At 54.2% G+C, this 22,639-nt stretch overlaps 12 protein-coding genes across 12 annotated transcripts; 5 read left to right on the forward strand and 7 right to left on the reverse strand.

The window, feature by feature from the left end:
• Positions 1-237: 237 nt before the first annotated feature.
• Positions 238-758, forward strand: BX661DRAFT_182036 (uncharacterized protein). The gene has a single exon (XM_051535872.1). The coding sequence runs from the start codon at positions 403-405 to the stop codon at positions 712-714; it is 312 nt and encodes a 103-aa protein (XP_051391934.1). The 5' UTR covers positions 238-402; the 3' UTR covers positions 715-758.
• Positions 747-3,135, reverse strand: BX661DRAFT_205220 (uncharacterized protein; the record flags this gene model as incomplete). The annotated part of the gene is made up of 1 exon (XM_051538587.1): positions 747-3,135. Exon 1 carries the CDS (start codon positions 2,865-2,867, stop codon positions 747-749), a length of 2,121 nt encoding a protein of 706 aa, XP_051391935.1. The 5' UTR covers positions 2,868-3,135.
• Positions 3,094-3,888, reverse strand: BX661DRAFT_182038 (uncharacterized protein). The gene has a single exon (XM_051535873.1). The coding sequence runs from the start codon at positions 3,558-3,560 to the stop codon at positions 3,225-3,227; it is 336 nt and encodes a 111-aa protein (XP_051391936.1). The 5' UTR covers positions 3,561-3,888; the 3' UTR covers positions 3,094-3,224.
• On the forward strand, positions 3,889-5,421 carry BX661DRAFT_182039 (ribosomal protein L1). The gene is made up of 2 exons (XM_051535874.1): positions 3,889-3,919; positions 4,410-5,421. The coding sequence occupies exons 1-2, from the start codon at positions 3,915-3,917 to the stop codon at positions 5,062-5,064; spliced, it is 660 nt and encodes a 219-aa protein (XP_051391937.1). The 5' UTR covers positions 3,889-3,914; the 3' UTR covers positions 5,065-5,421.
• BX661DRAFT_182041 (uncharacterized protein) lies at positions 5,357-6,527 on the reverse strand. Its single transcript, XM_051535875.1, has one exon. It carries the CDS (start codon positions 6,450-6,452, stop codon positions 5,478-5,480), a length of 975 nt encoding a protein of 324 aa, XP_051391938.1. The 5' UTR covers positions 6,453-6,527; the 3' UTR covers positions 5,357-5,477.
• A 1,150-nt stretch (positions 6,528-7,677) lies between these two features.
• Positions 7,678-8,613, forward strand: BX661DRAFT_198204 (putative asparaginase; the record flags this gene model as incomplete). The annotated part of the gene is made up of 2 exons (XM_051538205.1): positions 7,678-8,127; positions 8,263-8,613. The coding sequence occupies 2 exons, from the start codon at positions 7,678-7,680 to the stop codon at positions 8,611-8,613; spliced, it is 801 nt and encodes a 266-aa protein (XP_051391939.1).
• A 1,164-nt stretch (positions 8,614-9,777) lies between these two features.
• BX661DRAFT_182045 (uncharacterized protein) lies at positions 9,778-10,323 on the reverse strand (the record flags this gene model as incomplete). The annotated part of the gene is made up of 1 exon (XM_051535876.1): positions 9,778-10,323. A coding segment is annotated over one exon (414 nt), but the record flags the coding sequence as incomplete, so codon positions are not given.
• Positions 10,324-10,548: 225 nt separating this feature from the next.
• Positions 10,549-11,086, forward strand: BX661DRAFT_182046 (transcription initiation factor TFIID 23-30kDa subunit-domain-containing protein). Its single transcript, XM_051535877.1, has one exon. The coding sequence runs from the start codon at positions 10,583-10,585 to the stop codon at positions 11,060-11,062; it is 480 nt and encodes a 159-aa protein (XP_051391941.1). The 5' UTR covers positions 10,549-10,582; the 3' UTR covers positions 11,063-11,086.
• BX661DRAFT_205225 (uncharacterized protein) lies at positions 11,087-16,983 on the reverse strand. Its single transcript, XM_051538588.1, has 5 exons — positions 16,490-16,983; positions 15,410-16,116; positions 14,017-15,356; positions 13,136-13,855; positions 11,087-13,112 (listed from the first exon to the last, which is right to left on the reverse strand). The coding sequence occupies exons 1-5, from the start codon at positions 16,502-16,504 to the stop codon at positions 11,191-11,193; spliced, it is 4,704 nt and encodes a 1,567-aa protein (XP_051391942.1). The 5' UTR covers positions 16,505-16,983; the 3' UTR covers positions 11,087-11,190.
• A 412-nt stretch (positions 16,984-17,395) lies between these two features.
• Positions 17,396-18,223, reverse strand: BX661DRAFT_182050 (calcium-activated chloride channel-domain-containing protein). Its single transcript, XM_051535878.1, has one exon. The coding sequence runs from the start codon at positions 18,102-18,104 to the stop codon at positions 17,475-17,477; it is 630 nt and encodes a 209-aa protein (XP_051391943.1). The 5' UTR covers positions 18,105-18,223; the 3' UTR covers positions 17,396-17,474.
• A 206-nt stretch (positions 18,224-18,429) lies between these two features.
• BX661DRAFT_14085 (uncharacterized protein) lies at positions 18,430-19,891 on the reverse strand. The gene has a single exon (XM_051532862.1). It carries the CDS (start codon positions 19,756-19,758, stop codon positions 18,589-18,591), a length of 1,170 nt encoding a protein of 389 aa, XP_051391944.1. The 5' UTR covers positions 19,759-19,891; the 3' UTR covers positions 18,430-18,588.
• A 300-nt stretch (positions 19,892-20,191) lies between these two features.
• BX661DRAFT_182055 (casein kinase II regulatory subunit-domain-containing protein) lies at positions 20,192-21,911 on the forward strand. The gene is given in 2 exon segments (XM_051535879.1): positions 20,192-20,369; positions 20,382-21,911. 1 exon segment carries the CDS (start codon positions 20,646-20,648, stop codon positions 21,756-21,758), a length of 1,113 nt encoding a protein of 370 aa, XP_051391945.1. The 5' UTR covers positions 20,192-20,369; positions 20,382-20,645; the 3' UTR covers positions 21,759-21,911.
• The last annotated feature ends 728 nt before the right edge of the window (positions 21,912-22,639 follow it).

The following is a 22,639-nucleotide window of genomic DNA, read 5'->3' on the forward strand; positions in this document are numbered from 1 at the left end:
CGACAATTTATTTTTATATTTTGTAGAAAGAAAGGGCGACGTCGCAATAAAGCAGCTTTGACCGTACCATTTAGCTTGCATTTGTGCGAGCCACCTTCCATGCGCATGACAGGCAAACATCATCAGGCCACCTTTTCCATTCAACACCAGGTCCTTGAATCGAGTCATCGAATCATCAGACCTTAAACCCTGAATTCTGAATTCTGAACTGGAAAAAGATCAACTGAATAAAAAACTCTAAAATTTCTGATATTCCCATACCCATTGGCCCGCCTTATCTCCGAGCCACTCAGCTTTGGTTGGCGCACCGCGCGGTGCGTTTCAAATTAAACGCCTCAACTTCGACTATATTCCACCCCGCACGCACACAACCCCTAAATTACTGCTTTTTTGCTACTACTCATGTCTGCGAATCCGCTGCACACATATCGCCACCTGCTGCGCGAGATCAACCGCCAGTTCACCCGCGTCAATGGCGATCGCACCTGGGCGGCCCAGCTGCGCCAGCAGTGGCAGAGCGCAAGCACAGACAGCAGCGGCCACCACCACTCCCAGGACGCCCTCACCTATCTGTTCAACAATCGCAAGTACAAGGATCTTCTGGCCGAGTTTAACCCAAAGTCAACCGAGGGTAACCTGATTGAGCGGACTGCCCGGCGCGTCGGCCTCCAAGCGCCAAAGTCATACGCTGAAAAACAAAGCTTGAAGAATTAAACACATTTTAATAAGCGGTTCAATATACATTTCTAATTACGGCACATGCAAAAGTTTGCTCCGATCCCCGCTTGCTCGCACGTGCGCCCGGCAGGCACTGCCGTGAATAATGAGCGGGCAAAGTCAGCCCCATCGTATGCCGGCCAGTTGGCCAGTGTTTTCAGCGCAAAGTGCGTCTCCATCGGCGTCGTCAATCGCTGCTCGTTCAGCGGCAGCCCGCTATTGCCCTGCTCGTCCACCTGCGCGCGTAGCCAGTGCGGCAATACCATGGAAAAGAACGGGTTCTTGTGCTCGATCTGCCCGCTGTTCAGAAACGCAAAGTTCAAGCCCATGTGCAGCCCATGGTCTGACACCAGGAACAGCGCTGTGTCCTCCAGCTCGCCACTTTCGCGCAGGTCCGTGAGGAACTGCGACAGCCGGTTGTCCAGCGTGCGCAGTACCTCGCCTGTGCCCTCGTGGCCCTCCATCAGATTGAGCATCATGAGATACGGCCGCCGCTCGCCCTCTGCCACAGACCGGAGCTCCTTCCGCAGCTGGTCCACGTATTCAAACCCGTACTCGTGCACGTGCTTCCCGTATAGGCACCGTGCGACGATCGAAAACGGTCCCTTAAAGTTGCCAAAGGCGTTGCCCGACGACGGATAGAACTCGGGCATGCAGAACGGCGAGGACAGCTCGTAGTCCAGACTGCGCTCGCCCACGGAGTACTTTTGGCTGGGGTAGTAATTGCCCGTGTACGTTTTTGCCCAGTCCTCGCACGATGTCTCGACACGCGCTGTTATATACCCGCGGTCGCGGAAGTACGCCCAGATTGGCAGGGGCTTCTCCTTCTGCGGAAATATTTCGCCCAGATACATCGCCTTTGTGCTGTTATCGGTACTCACGCCTAGTGAGTGATACCGGTACAGCTCGGTCAGCTCTGCCTTTCCCGGCTGGTGCAGTGTCGGAAGCACCTTTGCTGTCTTTTTCAGCCGCCGGTAGAACTGCCGATGGGACATGGCGTCGACAAAGAGTAATATAACATTTGGACGCTTCCCCGCCACACTCACAGTGGTCTCGTTTGTCGTGGGCTGCCGCGTATCGGTGTCTGCTGGCGGAACGTAGCTGGGAAGATGCGATGGATGCGGGCTGACCCTAGTCACGATCTTGCTCTCCGATCCACAGCGCACAATGACTGCCTGGGTGCCCTCCTCGACAAACAGCGGCTTGACATACGTTTTCCGCTCCATGTCGCCCAGTACGCGGTGGTTGAAGACCTGCCACTTGGACTTGTCCTTCAGCGGCCACGCCCGTGTATCGGGCAGTATATCCACGTAAATGGGCATATCTGCTGTGCAGCTGGCGCTCAGGATACCATTGTCATCGAAATGGGCCGTTATGTGATCCGCGTTGGCCTTGCAGTTCATGCTGCCGGCCCAGAAGTTCTGCGTACCGGCCGGCAGCAAATCTACAAGTGGGTAGTTTCTCCCCTGCCACCTGCATTCGCCCGGGATGTTCTCCAGCTGGCCAAACATGCCCTGGTCAAAGACGCGTATGTAGTGGTGCAGGACCACCGTACCGCCACATGCCATGACAATGAGAGAGACAAACAGGATCACGATAAAGTTTGGGATCGTCATGAACAGGATGTACACCGTCACAATGACAGCGTTGAGCGGGATGAATATCAGCAGGAATATCAGCAGGTTGTAGAATCCATGTTGCTCGAATCGCTCGCCATGGTCGTACAGATACAGTGCCGCGAAGATGACCAGTATGAGGACTGCCATGCTTCGCCGCATCGTTCGCCTCAGCTTGCGCATGTACAGTATGGTCACCATGGCCGTCAGCGAGAGAACGGACACTATGATTTCGGCTCCGAGAAGTCCGAGATTGTTGTTGATAAGCAGGAGGTCTCCGCCACGAAGGCTGAGTACGTAAGACGAGACCCAAATGCAGGTCAGCCCGAACAGAATAAAGGTTGTGCCGTTTTTCAGTCGAACCAAATATCTCAGAGCAAAGAATGGCGACTTCACACTGCCGAGCATGTCTTTATACGGCTCGACAAAAGGAAGCAGGTAGTCGACATCCTTAGCAGCGGTGGCGTCGCTGGAGTTGCTTTTAGATCGGAAAGTTTTAACATCGAGATCATCGTTATAGTTGTCCACAGCCATTATCCGTTATTTGTCCGCTAGACCCTGCAAGTACTCTAAAACAACGAAGCAATGAAGATCTCTATTATCGCACTCGTTTACAGTTTTTTTTTGCAAACTGTTAGTTTAGAATTGGCGGGCGATGAAGACGCACGCATGTAAATCCGATACTATTTTAGCCCATGCCCATGCTGCCAAATAATATTCCCCGCAACTCCACTAAAAGGTCGAGTTCCATGCAATAAAATTTGTTGTGGCATCCCGCGTAATATTTACACTGAATTTTATTCAAAAACAAGACAAAAAGATACTCAGGATCCTGCAAAAAAAAGCACTATCCACCCAGTCCCAGTCCCAGTCCCAGTTCCCGTCCTATTCTTAGTTCTCCTTCCAGTTGAAGTTGCACGACATGCTGCAGCAGCGGAAAAACACAGTCATCGGCTCATCGGCCGACCGCATCTGGATTTGCTTAAAGTACGCGCGCTCGTGGAGGCACTTTGGACACGAAATCTCGATAGAGTCTACGTTAGCCCACTCCTCCTCGCCGCCCAGCACGTCGTCGACCTCTTTGCGCTTAAGAATCGTGCGTGAGATAAATGGCTTTGAGATAGGGAACATGTACGGGCACGTCTGGCACACCAGGCAGGTCTCGCCGTTCTGTCCGACGCCGTTCTCGACCAGAAGCAAGTTTGAGCACGACGGACAAAAGTGCATTGTTACGAATTGAGCGTGCTAAAATGTGGAGTGTGCGAATGCAAGAGCCAAAATGGAAAGCACAGCAAATGGCAGCAGCAATGAACGACAGCGACGCCAAAGCTGAGCTGAGCTGAGCAGTGCTATGCTGCGCCCAGGAAGAAAAAATAAAGGGCGTTTTCGTGAGCCTTGTGCTTATTTACGCTCACGCTGCGATTGGCCCAAACCCTTTACACGTGATTTGGAATACCTGTTTGCTGGCCTGTCTATTTTCTTTGTTTTGTCTGCCTGCTCAGCCAAATCCGCGATTGCATCCAGCCAAGGGCTGAATCCGTTTCTTTCTCTGTAAAGTCACCATTATCGAATCCATCCAAAATGAGGTACGCATCGCTCACAAGCGGACGATACACCGCATCCGTGAGCCGGAACCACGGCATCCAGTGCGGAACAGCAGCCACGAATTGCGCCAAATTCGAATTTCTGTAATTGAAAATTCGGAATTCGGAATTGGCAAAGTTGGGCTTGTGCGAACAGAGGCAGCGCCAAGTTGCCAGCCTTGTTTGTGACGGAGGAAACCGAGCCAGAATATGGCTTTGAACCCAGTACTGCCGCTGCTGCTGGCAGGGCGCATCATAGCTTTTGTTCTGGCCCTGGCCCATGTCCTTGCTTGAATTAGCAGGCTTGAGGCTGCCTCCCTCTGCTCGCATTGCTTGCGTTGCAATGAGCGCCGCTACGCCCACAAACAAAGACACAGACGCACAGGCCACGCTGCGTCTGTTTATGCTATAAATCAAGCAGCATACACGCACTAACGCTCTGCCCGCATCTCTACCACGCACCCTCTCACCCTCTTAATTGTCCTGTTTATAGCGGAAGCAAGATTCAAGTAGCAGCAGTCCGTGAGGAGGTCAAGACCCTCCTCAGCGCCTCGACCGGCGAGCAGAAGCGCAAGTTCGTCGAGACCGTCGAGCTCCAGATCGGTCTCAAGAACTACGATCCCCAGCGTGACAAGCGTTTCTCGGGAACCATCAAGCTGCCCAACATCCCCCGCCCCAAGATGACCGTTGCCATTCTCGGTGACGCTCACGATTGCGACAAGGCCAAGAACATTGAGATGCCCTTCCGCTCCGCCGAGGACCTCAAGAAGCTCAACAAGAACAAGAAGCTGATCAAGAAGCTGGCTGCCTCGTACGACGCCTTCCTTGCCTCCGAGACCATGATCAAGCAGATCCCCCGTCTGCTCGGCCCCGGTCTCCACAAGGCTGGTAAGTTCCCCACCCCCGTCAGCCACGGCGATGACCTTAACTCCCGTGCCGACGAGATCCGCGCCACCATCAAGTTCCAGCTCAAGAAGGTTCTGTGCCTGGCCGTCGCTGTTGGTAACGTCAACATGACCGAGGACGAGCTCCTGGGTAACATCATGCTTGCCGTTAACTTCTTGGTCTCCCTGCTCCGCAAGCGCTGGCAGAACATCAAGTCGCTCTACATCAAGAGCACCATGGGCAAGCCCCACCGTCTGTACTAAGCCTTGGCGGCAGTACACGCGAGTGTTGGTGGATCAATGAGGAGCGTTGGTAATGGCGACTTCCGCTCATTCCGTTTATATAAAAACAACCCTGTGCTCCTGGCGATTAATTTTTTTAGGTTGCGCGCGCTTTAGCGTGCGTGTGTCTTTTCATTTTGTCTTCTCTTGTACAGTTACCAAAGCGCTTTCCGGGTCTTGTGTTTCTCCTCTTCTGGGCTTTTCTATGTCTGGATGCGGGAGGAGTGGGGAAAGTGAGGACTCGCTCTTTGCTTTTCTTTGCCCGGAACTGTGTCTCTTGGGAGCTTTTCAGCGCTCTTTATTTTGACATCAATACCACGAATCTTGACCATTTACAAATCATAAAAATGTATATTTGAATGTAAACATGAGCTGTAACGCCGATTGCGCAAGCATTAGTGAGATCCACGTCCGCGCTTTCTGCGGTTCGGTTTCTTGTCCTTTTTGTCGTTCTTGTCTTTGCTGGATCCGTCGTCGTAGTCAGCAATGCTCTGGACATCTGCGCTGCTAGACTTGTCGCTCTTCGCAGGCCTGTCGCTTCTGATGCGCTTCGCAGAATGGACATGTGGCGCTGCGCTGCGCTGGGGACGATCGGTTGCTGCGGATGAATCGCCCCCATCGCCATCATCGCCGCCATCGTTGTCTTTGGACTTGGAGTCATCATCTTCAGTCGTCCTCTGGCGCTTCAAATCAGAGCTGCGCTTCCGCTCTTTCTCCAGCTCCTCGCGACGGGTTTGGATCTTCTGTACCCGGTCAGCACTGTTGCCGCCGCCGCCGGCAGTCAACTCTACATTGATCTTCTTCTCTCCCATGCGCCCGTGATGGAATTTGAGTGCATTCTTGTAGTCGCTCGAGTTGCCAAACTCAGCAAACGCAAAACCCCGCGACTTGCCTGTGTTCTTGTCCGTCATCAGGCGCACTGAGATCGGGTTGGCAGCCCTCATAAAGCTCTTAATATCTTGTGCTGTGGTCTTAAATGGGATGTTGCCGATAAAGGCAATGAACCGCACAGCACTCCCAGCTCCGTTTGTCCGCTTCTCAAACTTTTGCTTTACTTCCTCAACTACCTCTTCCTTCTTGGCCTTTCTCTTTGGCTCGCGATCGTTGGCCTCCTCGGTCTTTTTGGGTTCAAGCGTGTGTCCAAACTTTGCTGCCCGCCTTTCCTTTCTGTTTTTCGTGGGCGCCCCGTCAGTTTCGTTGGTCTCGCCTGCACCATTGGTGGTTGTGTGTTCGCTTGGCTTTGACAGTCTGGCCAGCTTCTCTCTGTATTGCATGGCCTTGAGCTGCTTTTTGGTCATCTTTTTGGCATCGGTGTCCATGTTAGTGGCGGCCTTCACCACGGGAGCGTTGTTACCAACAGTGTCCGACATTTCGATTAACAGCAGAACGGTGAATTGTAGAAAATAAAAAGTACTATAAAAAGGAAAACGCGAAAAGACGAGTGGTTGTTTTCTAAAATAAGATGTGCTTGCACAGCACACCACAACCAAACGATATACGAAAAATTTAGTCAGTAATGAAAAATATCGTGATTATGATTATCAAGCGCATTGATCACCATATGTGATCACAGCAGTGAGGAAAAAGATTCCTGTTTTCCTTTGAATTGGACTTGGATATCAAAAAGCCTTTATAATTGTTAAATATACAGAGTTACAAAATATCTGCAGTATACCCAGATTTTAACATGCAATTAAATTTAAATATTTTGTGCTTGTATTTATATATGCTTATACTTTTGTAAAAACTAAAAATTATTTCTAGGCAACATAATATATTTTTTAAAAGAAACTTGACAATTTTTGTTAAATCTTGCAATAGTAACTTTGTTGACTATTGAAATTTTTACTGGAATTATGTAATATAATTGCATTGAGGTGTAAGCAGACTACCGTGTAAAAAACCTCTCACATTCCCGTCCATTGGGAGTCAGAGTTGCTAGAGAAAAAGATAAGAGAACAGTGGTAAGGCTCTCCAATTGTGATGGGATGCATATAAGTGGAAGTGGAAGTCTAGTTGGTTGTCCGGGTGTTGAGCATGGCATAATGACAGGATCCTGGCTAGCTCATCATTGCCTGGCTTGAATTTTAATCACTGGCGTTGTACTTGTAACCAAGCGGCTCTTGAAAAAGTTGGTCAACCCCGATTTTATAATGAATTGTAAAATTCCTGTACGATGTGGATTGTGCATGATTCCTACACCAGGCATTTACGACATTTGGGCCGATTTCAAATTGTGTAAATGGAAATACCCATTTATGAGCAATTCACAGGTCACATGATAAAGCTAAAAACAGTTGTATCATCAGCTGCTGATTGACCATGCTGAATCTGTATATTTATCCGCTTATTATTGAAGCACAAAAAGGCACTTCAATTTATAAACCCACGTTCTCTTGTCATATTTTTTCACTTTTCTTCTCAGCAAAAAAATATTTTAACCTTATTTATGACTTTCAATACGTACGACTACATTTTACCTCGAGCAAAGCTGCTACATTTAGCCCCCATCTATATTATAGCACTGACACAATATTTCTGATGAGCGCCAAATACACTCACAAAAAGAAAGACGCAGGCAGATTTCCGTCCGTCATGTCGGTATTGCACAGGCTGTCTGGCGTGTCAGCCAGACCCACGCCAACCATTGTTATCCATGGTGGCGCTGGTATAATTTCCAGATCTAAAATGACGCCAGCTGAAGAAAGGGCAATTCGTAGAGGGCTTTACCACGCGGCTCTGGAGGGATACACCGTGCTGCGACGCGGTGAAAGTGCGGTTGACGCAGTCGAGATTGCCGTACGCTCCTTAGAGAACAATCCGACGTTTAACGCGGGCAAGGGCTCCATTTTCAATATTGACGGCGTCAACCAGATGGAGGCCTCGGTGATAGACGGATCCAATGGCATGGCTGGTGCAGTCACACTTCTCACTGTAGTCAAAAACCCAGTCTCATTGGCCCGCCGAGTAATGGAAGGCAACCAGAACCTATCAATGTGTGGATCGGGAGCCGAGAAGTTTGCCAATAACGAAGGCCTGGATATTGTCGACCATTCATACTTTTGGACAGCGCATCGGTGGGAGCAGCACAAATAACGAAAATCACGTCTGGAAACGGACTGGGCTAGGAATACTTCCACCTCATTTTTGTTATCAACAGATGAAATGGTTAGCAACAAGTTCGACTACTCCCACTTGATAACGGGCACTGTCGGTGCTGTGGCAATTGATGTGTGCGGGCGCTTGGCCGCGGCAACTTTGACTGGCGGCACGACCAACAAGCTGGACAAGTGTCTTGACAACACTTCAGCTATTGGCGCAGGGACTTGGGCTGACAGCAAAGTGGCTGTCAGCTGCGCTGGAACGAGCAAGAACGCTACCCATCAAGGGACCTCTCGCTATATTGCTTCGCATGTGGATATTCTCGGCGAGAACGCGAGCAAGGCCAGCGCCATTGCGATTAACGAGATAAAAAACTGGGCGGGGATGGCGGGGTCATTTGCCTGGACTCCAAGGGCCGATTTTCGATGACCTTTTGTTCAGATAGAATGTACCGCAGCTATTTCTCGGCGCTGACAGACCACATTCCTGTTGTCGGCATATTTAACGACGAGGCTATTGCTCCAGAAGACAACTACATCCAATAAATTTTATAGTAATATAGCAATATAATTCACACAATTTTTGTTTAATTGGTGGCTGGCTCGTAAATGTATTATTGATAGCTTTGGAAAATATTTTAAAATTTTAAAATGAGCACAACGAGGGTCAAGTAGCGATTCCAGATCCCCCCGACTCAAAGCGCCGCTTCATTTTTATTTTTTTGTCATCAAGCATAGATGTCATGCTCGTTGTCGATGCAGTGCGTCCTCATCACCTCCTCGTCGTGGCTAGTAAAATGGCACACCATGCAAATGAACAGGTAGTTGCTGCTGGAGGCTCCGCAGACAAGCTTGTGCGTGTTACATTCGCGCTGGTGCATCATGGTAAATGTATGTAAAATAGTGGATGGAATTATGTGAGATAAACAGATGCAGCTTGACAAAAAGTTTGTTTTTTCTCTGATAGGCCTGACATGTCGAGCACAAGCAGTATTTATATCATTTTGGTGTGTGTTTTTTGGCGACTTGGTTGATGTTCAAAGTTGAGGCCCTGGCTCTTCACTGTTCAAATAAGTAATTGTTGACTGGGTGACAAGCATGCGATAGACATACTACAGTGAGACTCCGCATGGTCAAGAACAATAGCATTTTAAAAATATAAAACCGGGTTTGCTTCACTCATTTTTTGACATATTAACTTGGTGCGACTATTACAAGATCCAAGTAAAAAGTTCAAAACCCCCCAACAGGGGTATGAGCAGACCCGGATTCGCTTCACTGTGAGCGTAATAAATGAGAACTGCAGGCATTCTTTTTTCTTTCAAAAGTATTAGCAGAATAAAATCAAAAAATCAATGCGTGGCGTTATTTTTGGGGGATAATACCCAATGTTACAAGTTGCAATCCAAACTCATTATCGGGATATTACTTTCTAAGGTTATTCTGGTTATGCTAATAGCCGAATAAGACTCATTGGCATTTGCCCCCGTTTTAAGAGGTAGTATTTTGTTTTCAACGTCGGCGCAATTTTTCTATTTGCAATATACCTGACCTCTGTTCCCCAAACAAAAAGCCAACAAACAAACAAACAAACAAACATATTGATATTAATTTATTTTGTATTGTTTGTGAAAACTGGATTACGAATCCTGGTCCATCAGCGTGTCTGTAGCCATCCTGTTCAAGTCTGCGTCCACACTATTAGACTGGTCAAATGTATGTCCGCCTTCAGAAATGTCCATGCCGGTAAACTCGCTGGCTGCAGCATCAGCTACATCGGCACCGTTCGCATGCTCGTCACCATCTTCAGAGTCCTCAGAATTTCCAGCATGTGGACCCTCCTCATCTGCCTGTGGGTTGATAATTGTGCCGAATTCGTTCCACAGGCTGGCTATGCGACCAAAGCTGCTGCCCAACGAAATTGCAGACTCCAGATTCTGGTTGAGCTGGAGAAGGTTCCGGTTTACCGTGTCCATGCCCTGGTTTATTTCGATTATAAGCCTCTCTTTCTCGCGCTCGTACTGCGTGCGAGACCCGTACCCGCCGTGAGTAGCTCTGTTCGGTCCATGCGTTAGTGAGCGTTTCTAGTAAAGAGGCGTACGTGTGTGTGTATGTGAGGCAAACTTGATAGGTATTTGCGGTTCAAAATTTAATTTGTCGCATGGATTAAGCCGAAAAATTCAATCAATTGATCATTGTCGCTCGTTGAACGCATAGATTGGGTAAGTTCACGTGAAACAGCTCCAATACAGTGAGGTTAATAAATAAACACGTGAGTGAAACCATACCAACACGTTGTATTAACATAATATTATGTTTATTTTTTTAAAATTTTAATGCTGAAAGGCCAAGATATCAATTGCCATTTGTATCACACTACCTATTATTATCAGCACACAATGAGTGAGGACAACGACAACAATATTATGGATGTATCCCCAGCAGAGCCACCACTTGACGAACCATCCACATTAGCAGCAGTGCCGCAGACCGAGTCCGACCAAAGGGCATCGACTCCGATCTCCGGGCGAATGCTCTCGCGGTCCGAGATCCAGAGCGAAAAGAGCCTTGCAGAGTTTCTTGTGCAAATGGACAACTACGCGCCCATTATTCCCGAAGCGCTGACAGAATATTACTTAGCGCAGGCTGGGTTTGAATGCACGGATGTGCGAATTAAGCGGCTATTGGCGCTGGCTACACAAAAATTCATTTCTGATGTGGCGACTGATGCGTTCCAGTACAACCGCATTCGGCAGCAGGCGAGCAAGGAGAAGAAATTTAACAGCAAGGACCGCAAGACAGTGCTTAGCATGGATGACCTCACTGCAGCGTTGGCTGAGTATGGCGTGAACATTAAAAAGCCCGAATACTTTTCATAAATCACCTTTTTTTGCACAGAAACTGTTTTATTTATTTATTGTTTTATTTATATTATTCTGGCAATTGGGAAAATGGAGTAAGAATTAGCATAGGCAAAAATGTATATATATAAATCAATGTAGAGTGGCTAGATGGTCTGGATACCACGAGTGCTGGTGTTCCACGCCTTGGACTCGTTTGCGCGCGACGTCTTGTGGGCATCGGCGCGCCAGGCATCGGCCAGCACCTGCATCCTCTCAAGGTCCTCATCGCGCTTGGCAATGACCTGGTGGAGCAGCTCGTTGAACTCGGCCCGGATGTCACTGGCTTCCGGATGGCTAACCGAGATGGAGCTTACGCTGGCAAACCGTGCAGGAACAGCCTTGGCCTCGAAATCTGGCTGCTGGCCACCATTAGTGGCAGCAGTGGAAGCATCGGTCATCAAGTGCTTTGTTTTCGCCCATTCACTCTGGCCGACGCGGTCGACAATGAGGTCTAGAACATGCTCAGCAGTCCTGTCCTCCATCTTGCGGCACCTGCTGTGCAGTTGCTGGGCCTCGACCTCAAACTTGGCCTTCTCAGACTCCAGCTCGACAACACGGGTACGCAGGCGGGTGATCTGGGCTAACACATGCGTAATATCCTGCTGGATTGTGTCCTCTTGCTTTGAGCGCTGCTTGCAGTAGCTCTGCAGGTCAGATAGCTTGGCTTGAGTGTCGAAAAGCTCCACACGAGTGTCGCGCGACTGGTCCTCGAGGTCGCATATCAAATTCTTTAGGCGCCGCACTTCGGAAATAACCATCTGGGACAGTGGCGCCAGGTTGCGAATTAGCGAGGGCACACCGTCGGCGCCACCGAGCTTGAGCGCTGTTGTGTAGACCGGTGCCGTCCTTTCTGTGCTGCTCGGCAAGGTCGATTCAGCAGCCGAGTGTGTCGTAAGCGCGAGCGATTGGGCATCAGTACGAATGGCCAGCACAGGATGCTGTGTTTGCGTCAACATCTGCATCTGCATCTCTGGGCCGTCGACCATCCCCAGGTAGTTGGTGCGCAGGCCCTGGAAGAAAGACGCCGAGCGATTGCGCAAGCTATCGTTGGAGTCGGTTTTGAGTTGATGATGCTGAAGTTGTTGCTGTGGCATGGATCCATACGGCCACGCTACGTTGGCCATTGGAGGCGATGCGTTCAGAGACGAGCGGCCGATGCCTCCGTAGTTGGGTCTCGCGGACGGTAGCATGCTGTATAACGCAGCCTCGATTTCGGCACCCACTACGCGGATGACCTCAAGTTCGTCCTCACGGTTGCGCAGCGCGTCCTCCTTGGCCATCAACTTCTCGGAGTACGCCAGCAGCATTTGGTTGATGCTCTCGTCAGCCGATACAGGGAGATCTCTAGCAGGTTCAGTCGCTGTCTGCATGTTTGAAACTGCTGCCGTCCGTTTGATGGGAGCTGACGAAACCACAGGCGAATCTGCAATCCTCCGCAAGCTGCAGAGTGTCGGAAGACTCCGGCGGCGAGATAAACGGCGCGGAGCATCGCCAGTCGACCCGGCGGGCGGGCTGCTGCCGCTGCCATTATCTGAATATCCCTCGACTGCCGTCGTCGCAGTGCTGGTCAGCATTGCGCTGGCATCGCGCAGCTTGCGCATGTAGTCGCTAAGAATGACGTCCTTAGATGCAGCCTGTGCCTTAATCCTCGTGTCGGCCTCGCGCTGAATCTGCTCAGTGCGCTCAGCCTGCTCGGCGAGCTGAGTCTCGAGCAAAATAATCTTAGCCTGCAGCTCGGTCTCCTCGGCGGACTGCAGCGGCGGAGTGATGGGCTCAATGGTGCCGACGGCAGCAACAGCAGCAGCGGCCTCGGCGCGCAGGGCAGCGGCATCAAGTGTGAGTCGCTCGATATTGTCGACCAGGCGCTGGCGCTCCTCAGTCCAGCGCTTCTCGGCCTCCTTGTGCTGCAACTCCAGCGAATCAGCGACTTCCTTGACGGCCTGATCAAGGCGGCCAAGCTTCTCGCGCTGCTGCGTAATTACCAGCTCTGGGCCTCGCGAAGGCGCCTCTCGGTGGCCAGGTCGCGCTGCAAACGAGCATGAGCATCACCGATGCGCATGGCCTCGCCGCGCAGACTCGTGCACTCCATAACAGTGGCGTGCAGCAGCGCCATGGCAGCAGAAGCGCTTTCCGCACCGATTGACGCATCCAGGGGCAGCGCGTCAAGCGCGTCGACAGTGAGCGTACGCGGCGCAGGGCCAGCCTTCAGTGCGAGCGTCGGGGTCGCTGGTGGCGTGTTTGTCGGGGTCATTTCGTCGACGCTCAGCGCGCGCAGCTTCTCGGCACTGTCCTGCACGCTGCCCAGCGCGCGCAGAGGCGTTGCCATCTTGCGCAGCCCCTCAGAAAAGGCACTGACGCAGCGGCGAGCGGCCTCGGCCTCGACCCGCGCAGACTCAATCTGCGCACTCGCACTGTCGGCTGTCTGCTGGGCCTCTTGTGCGCGCAGCAGGACGTCGTCCACGCGCGCCTCTAGTGCCGCAGCACGTTGCTCAGCGGCCAACTTCTGCTCGCGCAGAACGGTCAGCTCGCCGGACAGCCGCTCGGCAGCGAGGCTGGCACTATGGCGTGCAAACTGCGACTCCGAAGCAACGCCCTCGTTCTCATCCTGCAGCGTACGCACCTGGGATTCCAGGCTCTTCTGGGCGTCCAAGCTCTCCTGCTGGATCCGCTCCTTCTCGCGAATGGCCTGCTCGCTTGCCAGCTGTGCTTGGACCTTTTCGCTTGTGGCCTCGCGACTAGAGTACGAACAGCGGCAGCAAGTACAGCAGCCTGGTGCGCATGCAGCGCCGCATCAACAACACGCAGCTTTGTGGTCAGCTCGGATACTTCAGTCTCAGTCTGCTGCACGCGCGCGGCCGCGTAACCGAGATCCTCGTTGAGCTGCGCGTTGCTCGCGTATTTAGACTTGTTGAACATCCCGACGCTAGTACCCGTGCCCTTTGCCGCTGCGTCCGCGGCGCTCTTTGCTGAGTCTCTCGTGCGCAGCTCTGAGGTGAGTCGGGTGCGCGCTGCCTGCAGTCGTTGCCGCAAGGCGGCTCCCTCGTGCACGCAGCGTTCGTGCTCGTTTGCCGAAAGCACCTTGCCAGCATCGCCCGACGCAAGCATCGCTTCGACCAGGTCGGCCGCTGCGCCCATGTCGCCGAAAGCAACGGCAGCCAGCGTGTTGTCCTGCGAGCGCGCCGACAGCGGCTGCAAACTGGATGACAGGCAGTCGAGCAACGTCGATTCGTTCAAGCTGCGCAGGTTGGAGGATGGGAGGTCGCTCGTGCTTGCACGCTTGGCTTCCGCAGCGTCGCTGACTGCGGGCTGGGTAGGGGGCGCGTGGGACTGGGACCGCCTGCGGTTCACAGCATCATTTGTGTGGTCTTTTGTCAAAATGTTGCGCTGGAGCTCGGCAAGGCTTGCGGTGGCTGCGGCAACCGAGGGGACAATCGAGCTGGCTGAGGGCACTGGCCCCGTGGGCACGACAGAGCCAGCGCGGCGGAGAGCCAGTGAGTGGTCCGAGGCAACGTGCGTCGGCTCCTCCGGCGCATTGAATGCGCCGAGAAGCGATCCGCGGCGCTTGCTGGCATTGTCGCTGCGCACGCCGCGGTAGCCAGTAGACCCCACGGGGCTCGACGACATTGCAGACTGCGACGAGTTGCCCAGGAGAGACGGTGAGCGTGAAAAGTTCAGCTGCACGCCTGCAGCCATAGTCGCCTGGTGATCCAGCACCATTCTGCCGTTGGAACCCATGCGGTAGGTGGGCACGCTTTCGACCTCGACTTCTTCCTCTTCATCATCGTCGTTGCTGTCGTCGAAATCATAGTCGTTGATATAAGAGCTGGCGGGCCGCATACCCTCGGTTGACTGCGCGTGGTTGTCTGTCCCAGAGACGTTGTCGGTACAAACACCAAAGTTGACAGTGGGAAACATGCTGTGCGGGCGGCGGTTCGCTGCGGGCTCTGGCGCAAGCCCTGTCGATGCAGTGGTTGTGGACAGCTGGTCAGCAATGCTCAGGTTAAATCCGTTGGCCATCGAGCTGCCAGCGACCGACGACGAGCGGCTGTGCATGGCTGATCCAGTGCCATTTCCCACGGCCATGCCGAAGCGGCCAAATATGCTGAGGGCCCGCGGATCGTTCGTATACTCCTGGCTGTCGAATTGTGACACGCGCTCCGATACCGAGGGCGTGTTGGACGGGCGGCGTCTGATTACGGGCGAATTGCTGTCGGACTGCTCCTTGAGATTGGAGCTGCTGAAGCGCGTGGCCAGGTTCTTAATCTTTTCGCTGATCACGCGTTTGTGTCCATCGTTGGCCGAAAGCGCTGGGAAGCCACGTACCGGCGCCGAGTTGGGTGGGGCGGCGCCGAGGGCGCGGCCACCGGCATAGAAAACTCGACTCTGGGGCTTCTGGCATTGGCGTCCAGAACCAGACTCGGCCTATGCTGCATGGGAGCGGCCACTGCGTCAGCAGGTGTGGGCGGTGCCGACATGAGCACGGCGGACGTGGTGCGCGGCGGGAACATTGCATCGACATTAACGCTCTGGCGCAGCTCCTCCTCAATTTGCCGCTGCTGCCGCTGATTCCGATGCTGCTCCCCCTGGTACTCTTCATCTCGGTGCTCTTCATGGCGCATCTGCGCCTGTTGCAGCGTGTTATTGGCGCTGTCCGACACCCACGATGCGATGGACACTGGCGGCAGGCGGTCGTCGATATAGTCTTCGTCGACCTGGCGCGGAATATCCATGGACGCTCGGGCATGCATTGGGTTTGTGACAGGCGACAAGTTGAAGCTGTTGATGCGAAGATTTGAGCTGGAGCCGCTAGCGTCGCGGCGAATCTCGTCCATGGTGGCCTTGACGACTGGGCCATTGTGGCCCTCCATGGCCAGGTGTCTGATCTGCGGATGGCTGCCGCTGCGCACGCGCTTCTGCTTTTGCTTCGGGTGCAGGGCGCCTATGCCTGCGGAGGACACCCAGGACTTTTTCGCAGAGGTCGGCGAGCTCGGGGTATCGTCATTTTTCTTTTCGCTGTTCTTGGCGCCGCGCTACAATTCGGAGGTTGAATGATAATTCAGATGATTTGCCAGTTGGGCTTTGGTTTTTGATTAGTGCGATGTGCAGATCCCCATGATTAGAGCCAGGTAAAAAAAGAGATAAAAGGGGAGTGGGGGGTAAATGAGAAGAGTGGAGGAGTAGAAAAGGGACGTAGAATGCAGGCAAGAGAGAATGATGAAAAAGGAAGGAAAAAAATTGATAGCGGAAAATGCAGTGGAAAATGCAAAATGGATGCACGCCCTGTCTGTTTTAGGGAGGCGATTGAAAGACAAAGTGTGGTAGAGTGCAAGCACAGCTACATCAAAAAAAGTTTAGTTTCCTGTTTTTTTCCGATGGAGAAAAATAGAGAAACAAAGTACGTACCAGAAGGCGTTTCATTCTAATTCAAGTGGCAAATGTACAAGCAAAAGGCTCGGCAAGCGGCCCGGTTTTTAGTATCCGCTGGCTATGGCTATTGTTCTGAGAATGAGAGAAAAAAGAGAGAGGACACGTCGGGCGCTTCGCTTGGGCTGGTGCAGTTTGAAGTATAGAATATTATAAAAGCCGAGCGGAGAGCAGTTGTTGCGGCTGTGGTTTCGGACTGCTAAGGGACAATATAAAGCAGCCGAGTCGAGAGTGAGAAATGCAAATAAAGGGGAAATAAAAATAATAATTAGTGTGAACAGTGAACAAACAAATAAAGAGTAAAATAAAAATTAGTGTTGACGAAAAAGCAAAAAAGGGGAAGGGAGAAAGAGAGAGAGAAGGTGACGGAGAGGGTGCGGGAGCAGAATTTGAGCAGATTGGCTGGCATCAGCATCAGCAGCAGCAGCAGCAGCAGCATCAGCAGCCAGCAGCAGCATCAGCACAGCAGCAGCGACGGTGGCAGCAGCTGCTGCTGCACCTGCCCCATGCGGGCCTTGGACCCTTGTGGCAGTAGCCGCCCCCACGCGCCCCACAGCACAGAGGGATTGTCTGGCGAGGTCCGCTTTTTCTAATCGCTCAGGCAGCCAAAAAGCGAATCGCAGTAGCAATGAGGCAACAGAGGAGAAAGAGAAAGAGAAAGAGAGGGCGCTTGCGGAGACGGAGATGGAAGCCAGCAGGCATGGCCGCGTGGCTGGGTGTGTGGGAGGACGGTGGCTTCGGGTGGGTGGCGATGGCGACGGCGATGGTGGACAGCTGGGCCTGCGTGGCTGCTGGCTCGGCGGCGGACCGCCGCGATTGTCCGAGCGCGGTTGGGTTGGCTGCAGAGTTAATTGGTTGAAGTTGATTGGAGTTGATTGGAGTTGATTGGAGTTGAAGTTGATTGAAGTTGATTGCGGATTCCGATTGTTGCTAGTCTAAAAGGCAGGATCTACAGTGGCGCCCTTTACTGGGCCTTGAAGGCGTCGCCAATGGCCTGCATGCCGTGCTCGAGCTCGGCGCGCCAGTTGCCGGCAGCATCGGCGCCGGTGCCGTTGTCGGGGCCGGGGTCGCTGGCGGGGTCGGGGTCGTTGGCGTCGTTGCTGTCAAGCGCCATGCCGCGCACGAGCTGTGGCGCACGCTCCAGCCAGCGGCGGCGCGACTGGGCCTGCGAGCGCTCGACGATGCGCGTGTACGCGCCGGGCCACGAGGCCATGACGCGCGTGATGAGCCAGCGCACGGCCAGGAAGGCATGCTCGGCGAACAGCAGCACGACCAGCGCGGCCGCCAGCCCCGTGCGGCCGTAGCGGCGCATTGCCGCGGCGTCGGCGTCCTTGGCATGCGCTGCCAGGCCGGGCGGCGCGTGGAACTGGTAGACCAGCAGCGCGTTGGTGATGGACGACAGCCAGCACATCAGCCGCAGGGCGCCCAGCCACGGGCCGATGGTGTCGACACGGCGCGGGATCGGCCGCTGCGTGGCGCCGGCAATCTTGGCGGCGTCGCCGCGCAGCTCGAACCAGTTGTTGACGAACGCGGCCAGCGGCGCCAGCGGCCACGCGGCCGAGAAGAACGCCACGCGGCCGAACTGCGACGCCATCTCGGCGTAGTCCTCGTACGTGCTGTACACCGGCAGCCGCGTCTCCTCGGCCACGCACGCGATGAACAGGCGCTGGGCGGCCGCGCTGGGGCTGGGGCTGGGGCTGGGGCTGGGGCTGGCCTCGGCACCGGCACCGGCACCGGCACCGGCATTGGCGCCGCTGGCATTGCCCCTGCTTGCGCGCAGCCCCCGCTGCGCCCACCAGCGCAGCGCCAGCGGCACCAGCGTCTCGGTGGCCAGGTTGACGAGCTGGCTGGTGACCACAAAGCCGGCCAGCAGCGTCTGCACCATGGCGGCGGCCGGCGTGTCGCTCTGCTTGAGCGGCGCGGCAGTGGCGCGCAGCCAGCGCTCGAAGGCGTCGCGGTGCGGCACAAACACCCACGCGGTCAGGAACAGATACAGCTGGTCCTGCAGGAACTGGAACACAAACAGCTTCGCCGTCAGCTGCGCGGCAAACTCGGCCTCGAACTCGTAGTTCTCGTACTCAGTCAGCGCGTACGCCACGCGCGTGCACGCGCCCGTGTACAGCGGCAGCAGCGCCGTCAGCAGCACCACCGGCGCCAGCGCCAGAACGCTGGCCAGCGGCCCGGCGTAGAACTCGCTGGCAAACGTCTGCACGGCAAATATCGCCGCCACCAGCGCCGCCAACAGGGCCGCCAGCGCCACCACGGCGGCGGCCGACACGCCGCGCCGCGCCCAGCGCCGCGCGCCCGACGACACGGGCGCCGGCTCGCCAGTGGCAGCGTCCAGCACAAAGCCGTCGGGGCGGAAGCCCGCACGGCGCGCGTCGCCCGCGCGCTGCACGCCGTGCACGCCCCAGTACGTGGCAATGTCCGACTCGCGGCGGGCCCACGTCTCGGTGAACACCGCGGCCCACACCACCAGCAGCACGGCGAACGGCCACGCGAAGCTGCGGCCGCAGGCCCACCACGCGGCGCCGGCCGCCGCCGGCAGCGCCAGCCACAGGAAGTAGCTCTGCAGGAACGCAAAGTACATGGCCACCTCCTCGCCAAAGTGCTCGCGGATGCGCTGCAGGTCGCGCGTGCTCACCAGCCACTTGCGCGCCCACACGCGCACCCACTGCCGGTTGAAGTCGCCGTCGTGCAGCGCCACCACCGCCACCGCCGCGCCGCCGCCGCCGCCGCCCGCCCCCACCGCCGCGCCGCCGTCGCCGCTTGCGCCCGCAATCAGCCGGTGCACCAGCCGCTGGCGCTCGGCCACCGGGATCGAGTCGGCCGTGGCACCGGTCGCCGACAGCAGCCGCGCGGGTCGTCCAGCGCCGCCGCGTCGACCTCGAGCGGGTCGGCCTCGCCGCCGCCGCCACCCTCGACGCGCCGCAGCGCCAGCATGCCGCCCAGCCAGTCCTGCAGCCGCGACCGCTGCCACTCGCGCACCAGCCGCGCGCGCGGGCACGTGACAAACACCAGCAGGTGGCCCTTCTCCTCGCGCAGCGCCGTGCGCCCGTGCCTGCGCTCGGCCACCAGCGCCGCGCGCACCTCGACGTGCAGCCCGGCCTGCACCAGCCGCTTGACCACGTCGCCCAGCTGTCCCTGCGCGCGCGCCTCGGCGACGCCGCGGTCGCCAACGCCGCGCCCGGCGTCGTAGCGGAACGACACGACAAAGTCGGCAAAGCCCTGCGCCGCCAGCCTGCCATCCTGCACCGCCAGCCCGCTGCCACCGGCGTCTTCGTCGCTCGCGCTGGCGCTTTCCTCGCTGCGCCTGCGGCTGCGCTCCTGCTCCCAGTACTGCTGGAACCTGAGCGGCATGAGCGCCGGCTCTGGCTCCAGCTCCAGCTCCAGCTCCAGCTCTTGATCCGGCTCCGTGTGCTTGTCCATTGGTCGAGTCAAAGTATGTATTTATTTATGCTTATTAGGAAAATACAAGGGTGGGAGATGGAAGACAAAGAAGGGCCAGCTGTGTATGTGGACCCCAAGTATGTTTGCTATTCGCAAAAGGGCTTCATTTGATATGGCAAACGTCACCCGCCATTGGCTGGTGGCCCTCATCAGCCAACCTGAAAACTCAAATAACAACAATAACAACAATAATAATAATAATAATCACGTTTCAAATAACGTTTTGAATTGGCTCACTCCACTTTCCCTAATTTCTTTTCATTCCAATTCTTTTTTTCTGTTTTTTTCACGACTGCTTTTTTCTTTTCTATTTTCCCACTTGCAAACTCAAATCTCTCTCTCTATCCCTCTTTTCCTTTCTTTTTCTTACGACGGGGTTCAGGTACGATGACAAAGACGACAGCGGCGACGGTGGCGGTGGCGGTGGCGGCACCAATAACTGCACCAATAACTACACCAATAGCCGCCCCGCCAACCGCTCCGCCAACCGCTCCACCAACTGCTCCAATAACACCGCACGCGCCGACATGAATGCCTGCCAAGCTAGAGTTTTGCCGCACAGATTAGTCCATGCAACTCCAATTACAACCATGACTGCATGTAAAACCGCCACCAGCTCCACTAAATCCAACCTTTTTTCTCTCCCCACTGTAGCAATTTAATCAAAAGGTTCTATAGGCACAACATGGCCGAGCCTGCTGCCTCCACACACGACGAGCCCATGTCTTCGGCCACCGCAAAACTGCGCCCGTCCTTGCAGGGCATTGAATTCAACTCGGGCCTTGACAACACCGAGGAGTCGGACTTTGACGACGAGGAACACTATGCATCGGACGACTCTGCCAGCATGACCTGGATCACCTGGTTCTGCTCGCTCAAGGGCCACGAGTACTTTTGCGAGGTGCCTGAGGCCTTTATCGAGGACGAGTTCAACCTGACCGGGCTCAGCCAGACCGTCAACTTTTACGTCGAGGCCCTGGACATGATCCTGGACGCCGAGGACGAGAACGAGGACCCGCAGTACGCCGACGAAATCGAGACCATCGACAGCTCGGCCGAGATCCTGTACGGCCTAATCCACGCGCGCTACATCCTGACGCGCGCCGGTCAGGACCAGATGGTCGACAAGTACGAGAACAGCGACTTTGGCGCGTGCCCGCGCTTCTGTTGCGACGGCACATACGTCGTGCCCTGTGGCCGCACCGACGTGCCCGAGCGCGACTCTGTCAAGCTGTTCTGCCCGTCCTGCAACGACATCTACTCACCGCCAAGCTCGCGCTACCAGAAGGTTGATGGCGCCTACTTTGGCACCACGTTCCCGCACATGTTCTTCCAGACCTTCCCGTCGCTGGTCCCCGAGGACCAATCTGCGCTGTACACCCCCAGCATCTACGGCTTTGCCATTAACGAGCGGAGCAAGGCTGGCCCACGCATGCAGTGGCTGCGCATGCTGCCCGAAAAAACCCCCCAACAGCTGCCTGCCGACGATGACTCTGGCGATGACAATGATGATGACGCCGCCGCTGGCAACACAACCGACTCGCAGAGCTACGTTGAGGCCAGGGACGCCGCCGACTTTGACGCCCACTCGGCGCCCTCTGCGCCTAGCCACCCTGCCGCAGGAGACGCACAAGCTGCCGCTGCCGCCCCTGCGCCTGCCGACAACGCCTCGGCCGATGCCATGGATATTGGCACCGCCTCCCCTTGCAATACCCGCTCGCCCTCACTGACAGGCGACCGCCGGAAAGATTATTCGTCATCAGCATCTGCCACCGCTGCCGCTGTCGCCGTCGCATGAATCGTAGGACGGGTGTAGCTAGCAATTGGGCACTCTTTTTTCTCCCCCAACAGCCGCTTATATATATATTTTTCGGTCTACATTTATTTTGTGTGTTTCACTTGAAGTGTTTAATTTGTGTTGAGCTATGTCTCCTACCATTTTCAACAACAAATATTTGTTATTTGAAAAAAAAGCTTTAGCTATTGTATTGTGCCTTCTATGGCCAGACTTTAGTAATGCGGACACATTGAATAACTGCTGATATACAGCCTTGTCCAAACTGCTGCATTTTTAAAACCTGTCATTTTGTCGAGGCCTGCTGCCCTGTGTTTCACATAATGTTACAGCATCCACCTTCGGGGAAACATAATTATTTGTTATAATCTTTGTTATTTCCATTCATACGTTCTTATAGCCATTGTTGACTATCGGTTAATGGAAGTGGTCTTTCTGCTGAGTCTATTGAGGAGGGGGGGTTTATCGCATTTGTAGAAATTTCTAAACTTGTCAGACGTGTCAGACGTGTCAGACGTGTTGGACATCCCGGACATGCTGGACGTGTCGGACTTGTCACACTTGTCACATTTGTTATATTGAATGAGGAAAGCTAATATTTTATTTTTCGTAGTATTAAATTATTTAAATGTGGATAAAAAGAGAGAGAAAAGACATGAGCCTATTTTTTCAACAACTTTATATGGCTTGCCAAAATAATCTCTGCCAACTTATGTTTTGCTTTCAAAACAAAATAAAAAAGAGACTTTTAAAGCCAAGCGTCCTTTCATAAAAAGATAATTACATAGTTCACTTTTTAAAAATCCCAAAACAAACTTGCACAAAAGCAGTCAACGCAAGCATTAAAGTTTATACAGAGTGTGCGACGACTGCCATTTTGTCAG

The sequence above is a fragment of the Kickxella alabastrina genome (genome assembly GCF_025024165.1).
Source record: "Kickxella alabastrina strain RSA 675 chromosome Unknown BX661scaffold_10, whole genome shotgun sequence".
Lineage (NCBI taxonomy): Eukaryota > Fungi > Kickxellomycota > Kickxellomycetes > Kickxellales > Kickxellaceae > Kickxella > Kickxella alabastrina.

Coding starts and splice junctions, on each gene's coding strand:
- BX661DRAFT_182038 (XM_051535873.1), bottom strand. CDS start 3,560: ATGCACTTTTGTCCGTCGTGCTCAAACTTGCTTCTGGTCGAGAACGGC.
- BX661DRAFT_182036 (XM_051535872.1), top strand. CDS start 403: ATGTCTGCGAATCCGCTGCACACATATCGCCACCTGCTGCGCGAGATC.
- BX661DRAFT_182041 (XM_051535875.1), bottom strand. CDS start 6,452: ATGTCGGACACTGTTGGTAACAACGCTCCCGTGGTGAAGGCCGCCACT.
- BX661DRAFT_205225 (XM_051538588.1), bottom strand. Junction 15,357..15,409: donor CCCCACCCAACTCGGCGCCG/GTACGTGGCTTC, acceptor ACGCGTGATCAG/CGAAAAGATTAAGAACCTGG. Junction 13,856..14,016: donor CGCAGCGGCAAAGGGCACGG/GTACTAGCGTCG, acceptor CATGCGCACCAG/GCTGCTGTACTTGCTGCCGC.
- BX661DRAFT_14085 (XM_051532862.1), bottom strand. CDS start 19,758: ATGGCAGGCTGGCGGCGCAGGGCTTTGCCGACTTTGTCGTGTCGTTCC.
- BX661DRAFT_182046 (XM_051535877.1), top strand. CDS start 10,583: ATGAGTGAGGACAACGACAACAATATTATGGATGTATCCCCAGCAGAG.
- BX661DRAFT_182055 (XM_051535879.1), top strand. CDS start 20,646: ATGGCCGAGCCTGCTGCCTCCACACACGACGAGCCCATGTCTTCGGCC.
- BX661DRAFT_182050 (XM_051535878.1), bottom strand. CDS start 18,104: ATGGCGTCGCAGTTCGGCCGCGTGGCGTTCTTCTCGGCCGCGTGGCCG.